Here is a 6259-nt window from a genome sequence, read left to right as displayed (position 1 = left end):
GGGTCCCACAGGTCTTTGTCCTACAACCTTCTTTTCTTCTCCCTTTATAATGAAGTTTGGCAGTCAGAGGGACAAATGTGACCTTGCTTTCAGGTGGCACATGGGTTAAAAAAATGGTCCTTACCTTCCTAAGTCCAATAGAACAGCGACCTCCACTCTATACCATCCCCTTTGGTGATGTCACCAGCAGCCATGGGTTCAATTAGCATCTCTTTGCACATGACTATCTCTACCCACTTCAAATGTCCAGTCCTCTCTCTGCTCTGAGCTAGGTGCATACCACAAGCTGCCTTTCTAATATGCAGAACATGACAGCTCTCTATAAGCACCTCCACCTCAACATGTCCAAAACTCAACTCTTTATCTTTCCCTTCTTCCAAGTTTGCCCAATTACTGTTGAGGGCACCACCCTCCCACCCAGTCTGGGAGCCTCAGCGCCATCCTTGACCCCCAGTCACACTCACCCCACGGATCTGATCTATTGCCAATTTTCATCAAATTTCATAACTTTTCTTCCATACACAGCCAGCAATCTTGTTCAGGTTATACCACCTCTCACCTGGCCTGTTCCAATGGCTTCCTAGATGGCCTCCCTGCCTTTAATCTCTCCCTCCTCCAACTCCAATCCATCCTTCACTCATCTGCCAAGGTGACTTTTTTTTTCTTGGCGGGGCAATGAGGGTTAAGTGACTTGCCCAGGGTCACACAGCTAGTAAGTGTCAAGTGTCTGAGGCTGGATTTGAACTCAGGTCCTCCTGAATCCAGGGCTGGTGCTTTATCTACTGCCACCTAGCTGCCTCTCAAGGTGACTTCTAATCCAAAGTACTCGCCACTAGTCCGAGTTGCCTCTGCCCAAGGAGACCTTGGCAGGTGGTACAAGGGGCCTGAGAGGATACAAGAGGGAGGCCATCCAAGAGCTGGGAGAGGACTTTAGAGACGATCACCTCCAGCCTCATCATTCTACAGACAGGGGAATAGGCTCAGACAGGAGACAAGGCCTGCCCAAAGGCAGCTAGAGCCCCAGCCGCTGCGATTACCGCCAGCCCTGTCTCTGCAGGGAAGGCCATGGGCAGAGGGTGCTTGGAGAAGAACCCTCTGGGGACCAAGAGGAGCCCTGGGCCGAACTCTGCGAGGCAATCCATTCTGCACTGGGGCTGAGTCCTCTCCCTAGTCTGACATGATCCCCGTGTTCGTCACTAGAGGGCAGGCATGAGCCACTTTAGGACCCAGAAGCCTCCATCAAACAACAGCTGTCAGCTTCCTTGGCCCCGAGCCTGCCTCCCCTCCCCTCCCCTCCCGCCTTCCTCCCAGGTCCCCTGCTTTCAGACAACCAGGGCCCTGGTGACTTGGGCTCCCATCCCACCCACATGCCTCACCCCCCAACCCCGCCTGAGGGCAGGAGGTTTAGGAGATGGTTGGACTAGGTCCCGTCCAGCCTGGCCTGGCTTGGGCTAAGCTGGAGGGTCCCTATTAATAGACTGGGAGTTAGTCTTGGGTCACGGGTCCCAGGCTGGACTGGGCTAGGCTGAAGGATTCCTGCTACTACATTGGGCTTCATTGGGCCTTAGGGGCTCGTTCCTGGGATCCAAGGCATGAGGCCTGGGGCTGAGCTAGGGGCTTGGTCTGGGGCTCCTTGGCTCCGGTGAATGCTAGTAGGCTGACCAGGGCTGTGTTGAAAGGCTGGCTCTGGGCTTAGGTATCAGGATAGCTTGGTCTGCATCCTGGGATCTAGGTTCCCGTCTGGGGGCCTGGGGCCTGGGACTGGGCTAGGTTGAAGAGTGGGGCTGAGTCTTGGAAGAATGGATCCTGCACCCCTGGTCTCAAGATGAGCTATGCTGGAGGGACAAGGCTAGAGGCTGGGTCCTGGATCTTAGCCCCTGGTTCCCAGGCTAGGCTAGATTATTGGGGTAGATCTGAGCTGGGGCCTGAGCTGGGAGACTGGGCAAGGGGGAGCTAGGCCTGGGCTGCGGGGCTAGGCCCTCCATCCTGGTTCCCAGGCTGGGCTTGGCTGGAGGAGCAGAGTCTGGAAGCTACATGCTGGGTCCCATGTCCCACGCTGGGCTGAGTTAGGCAAAGGGGGAGGAGGGGAGGGGTGGGCCCTCCAGACACCCTGATCAGGGGTCCTGCAGGTTCCCTGTGATGAACCTTGGAAGAGGCAAGAGCTCCGAAGTCGCCTCCTCTGCTCTCCCATCCAGCAGTGGGAAGGGAAGCCCATCCAGCACCTGGGGCCAATGCAAGCTCTGATGCCCGTCCAGGTGGCCTATGTGGGCTCCAGGGTGAGTGATCTGCTGGGGGTGGGGGGAAGGAAGAGGCCTCCAAGGGACTCCCCTGGACTGTCCCCTGCACCACCTCCCAGACTATTACCAATGATGTCACAGAATGGATTTTTATTTGTAAAAAATGTTTTTCACTGCCTTACCCTCCCTTATCTATGAAACATACAAAGTGACAACCACGAATAGCATTATTACAGCTTACACAGTCTTTTTCTCAGAATGGTCATGGAAGGGGAGGATTCCCGAGTATTGTGGTCCCCATCATGTGGGTGACCAAAGTGACATACAGAGAGGACAGTGACCTGCCCAGAGCCACCCACGCATAGAGTCAGGGAGGGAGCTGAGGGCCGGGTCAGGCTCCCCGGCCAGTCCCAGGCTACTGTGGGGCCCCTGGACTGCAGCCTTCTCTCACACTGTCTTTTCTATAGGAGTTTCAAGATCGCCTCCTGCTTCTGTTTGCCGAGAACTTGGTGTTCTTGTCTCTGAGCCCTGGAGACTCTGGCCTCATCTACCAGGTAGAGAATTACCTCTGGCCCCCAGGGGCCCCAGGGATCAGGGCTTTCTTAATGCCCACAATGGGGAGGTCATTAAAGGGACCCCAAACCAAGAAAAGAACAAAGGGCTAACAACTAATCAAGGAGCACCAGCTCTGTCTCTCTGTCTGTCTCTATCTTTGTCTCTATTTCTTTGTCTCTGTTTCTCTGTCTCTGTCTGTCTCTGTCTTTCTCGTTCAATCACATTTGCCTGCCCCCGGCCCCCTGACCCCCTCGTCAGGATAACCTTGACCTCGGCTGTATTGGAGGAAAGAGCCGGGGACAGTCTTGGACAGAGGTAAAAGAGGAATGAGACCAGTCCTTGCCCCCAGAGACCTCACAGTTTGGGAGGAAAAGGAAGAGAGATAGGCCTTGGCTGAGCCCTCAGGAAGTTCACTACTGGGGGATGGGGGGAGCTATCAGATGACTCTTTCTGGGAACTCAAGAGAAAAGGTGTGCGGGTTAAATGCTGTCAGGACTCAGGGGAGGAAGCAATGAATGGGGGCTGAAGGAATCAAGGTGGGCTTCTTGGAGGAGTGAGCAGATAGGAGGTAATTCCCAGAAGCAAAGAGGGTGTGTATGAGCAAGGCTGGGGACAAACTCTGTAGATGATAATCATAGCTCCCATTTCTACATCATTCTAAGGTTTGCAAAGCACTTTAAAGACATCATTTCATTTGGTCCTCACAGCCCTGAGGGCCAGGTCCTATACCAAAGCACTGTGATTGTCCCTTATTTTATAGAAGAGGAAAATGAGGGTCAGAGATAAATGACTTGTCCAGGGTCACACACTTAGTGTATGTCAGAAGTAGGTTTCAAACCCAGGTCTCCCTGACTCTAAATCCAGGGCTCTGCCTGCAGACACAGGCAAATGAGAGGCAGCATCCCAAAATGTCCCTCTTCCTCTCCACAGGGAAAACTCCCTCGGGCAGGAATCCGGGCTCAGGAGAAGTCGGCCATTCTCGGGAGGCTGGAGTTTGAAGTGACAGGTAGAGCGGATGTAGAGAGGGGAGGGGTGACCTAAGGACAGCACCACTCTGCCAACCCATGCCCCACTCACCCACTCTGTGTTACTTAGGCAACCTAATGGAACCAATCCTGGTGGCCTGCTCAGAGGTGGAGGACTATGAGACGTGTCTATTCCACCTGCAGAAGGTATGGGAAGAGGAGGTTATCCCATTGGCTCTCAGCTCCTGGACTTCCGTGTCCTTCTCCCCTCCCTCACTCCAGCACAGGGACTCTGTCCTGCCCCTGACTTTCAAGCAGGGAATGTGGTTTGGGGTAGAGGAGGAAGGGAAGAAAGATCTGTCTGAACTCTGATGGGGAGGTCTGGGAGAAGAGCACAGAGGAGTTTACAGGATGAGGGAGACAGAGGAGGGACAGACCTGAGCCCTGCCCTCAGGGAGCTTAGCGCCTGGGAGTAACACAGAGCAAGAAAGTTGGGCCCAGTCCTCTGAAACTTCTGTCTACTGTTTTATTGGTCACATCCGACTTTCATCACGTCTTGGCAAAGATGCTGGCATGCTTTGCCATTCCCTTCTCCGCCTCATTTTACGGATGAGGAAACTGAGGGAAACATGAAGTGACTTGACCAGGGTCACACAGCTAGGAAGTGTCTGAGGCCGGATTTATTGGGCATGGGGGCAAGAATGGCCCATTAGGAAACAAGGTATATTTACTAAGGGCCGAGCGATGGCCTCGGATCAGACCTAAGTCCTGTCCGACCTTAGCAGAAAGAAAGAGGCAGGCCTGGTCCTGGGAACTGACCACCTTTTATCTCTTCCAGCCTGACATGCAGCTGCCTTCCATGCCCATCCAGCCACCGGTTATTCCCAAGAAGCTGAAGCGGATTTAAGAGCCAGCCAGATGTTCTACCAGTCAGACAGAGTCCCCCCCACCCCGGCTCTTACCCCATCCCCAGCCTCACTCCGCCCCCTCTGCTCACCAAGCTGGGCATTTCTCAGGCAAAGACTCTAGGGAAAGGAAGAGGAGGGCTTGGGGCCCGACATACAGGGCTCTGAGGAAGCCCCACCCACCCACTCTGGGGCCTGGCAACCCCCTGAAGAGGCTAGCTCTGTAAATGGGGGGGAAGGGGTGCCGCTGCCAGGATATGGGGCTATTTTTCTTCCCAGAATCATCGTCCCCTCCAGCTCCTTAGGACAGCACAGCACAGCTGTGGGTTATCTCCTACTCCCCCCCCCCCCCAAGTGGACCAGAGAAGGGGCCCACACATCTTGTGACCTGCTTCCTGAGGACCCAGACCACAAGCTACTTTTTCTCCTCCCTGGGGATATGTTCAGGGATGGGGAAAGAGTCCAGTTTGGCCAGATTCTAGAGTTTGTGAAGAGGAACAAATGGGAAACAAAGCCAGAATGGTAGTTTGGGTCTGAGGGCATTTATCCTGGGGACACTAGGGAACCATGGAATATTCTTGAGACAAGAAGAGCTCCTCAGGCCAGCCAGATGAGATTTGGAACAGAGGAGGGGGAGCCAGATTGTGTAAGGTTAACTGCCAGGAAATTCCTAGCCTGGAAGCTTCTAGAAACATTCCTAAGAGTACATCCTAGATAGGGGCAGGGCTGCTTCTGATTAGAACTGTAACTAAGGTGAGGTCATTGGGACTTTACCCCAGGGTGCTCAGAAGGTGAATCAGACTTTAGCATCTACTGAGCAAGAATCAGTTAAAATAAGAGATTATGACACAGTCGGTTTCTTCTCAGGTGAGCTCCTCCTGAGTCCCCCATCAATTCCCTCCCCAATGTAGGTCCAGGCTAACTATGATTCCTTCTCTTCTGACCTCCAAGGACCCATGCCTTATAAGCTGGGAGACTAGAACTAAGGCCCCTTCCCTCCCTGTTTCTCCCCTAAATAAAGAGGCCTGCATCCTCATGTATATTCATTACTCAGGTCCTATGCCTGCACAAGGGGAAAGTGCTGGAAAGTAGAGATGGTCTCATGCTGGTGTCAATGTTCCCATCTGTCTAATGGAGACAAATACACCTCCCTCCCTACTCCTTCCTGTATTTGGAAAAGATATCCAACCCACCTTTGGGAGGGCCTCGGCTGCTGTCTGTGACTTACCTGGAGGGTAGGGGTGGGTATGGGGTTGGGGGATAGGCAGGGGAATTTAACAAGTGTGGTATCACTAATTCCTAGCTTCCAATGGCATCAGTCCAAGAGAGCCAGGGGCCATGGGAAGGAGTGGTTCACTCCCCTTGGGAAGTCTGGAGTGCCTTGCCTTCCATGAGAGCTTCCCAGGATACCTGGCTCCCCAGAGACAGGCAATTGTGACCAAACAGCCACTAAACCTTGTTATTTCCCAATAGAAGCCAAAAAGGGGAGATGAGGGGGGGTGGTTATCAGCCTCTCTCATTTTCTGCTGCCTAGAGCCGTGTTTACCCAAGAGTGTGGCCACTAGTATCAGAGCTTCCTGTAAATACAGGAAGCTGT

General features: G+C 53.5%; 1 protein-coding gene across 1 annotated transcript; it reads left to right on the top strand.

Annotated features, from left to right (window-relative positions):
- The first annotated feature begins 2175 nt into the window (after positions 1–2175).
- LOC122751716 (rho guanine nucleotide exchange factor 7-like) lies at positions 2176–5659 on the top strand. Its single transcript, XM_043998867.1, has 5 exons — positions 2176–2276; positions 2705–2791; positions 3723–3798; positions 3888–3964; positions 4596–5659. The coding sequence occupies exons 1-5, from the start codon at positions 2232–2234 to the stop codon at positions 4662–4664; spliced, it is 354 nt and encodes a 117-aa protein (XP_043854802.1). The 5' UTR covers positions 2176–2231; the 3' UTR covers positions 4665–5659.
- Positions 5660–6259: the final 600 nt, after the last annotated feature.

This window comes from Dromiciops gliroides, chromosome 3 (assembly GCF_019393635.1).
Source record: "Dromiciops gliroides isolate mDroGli1 chromosome 3, mDroGli1.pri, whole genome shotgun sequence".
NCBI lineage: Eukaryota > Metazoa > Chordata > Mammalia > Microbiotheria > Microbiotheriidae > Dromiciops > Dromiciops gliroides.
This window is presented reverse-complemented; position numbering and strand designations above follow the sequence as displayed.

Excerpts from the sequence above, each read along its gene's own strand:
- LOC122751716 (XM_043998867.1), top strand. The coding sequence starts at position 2,232 with ATGCAAGCTCTGATGCCCGTCCAGGTGGCCTATGTGGGCTCCAGG. Across the intron at positions 2,277-2,704 it reads TGGCCTATGTGGGCTCCAGG|GAGTTTCAAGATCGCCTCCT; the intron begins GTGAGTGATCTG and ends TCTTTTCTATAG. Across the intron at positions 3,799-3,887 it reads GCTGGAGTTTGAAGTGACAG|GCAACCTAATGGAACCAATC; the intron begins GTAGAGCGGATG and ends TGTGTTACTTAG.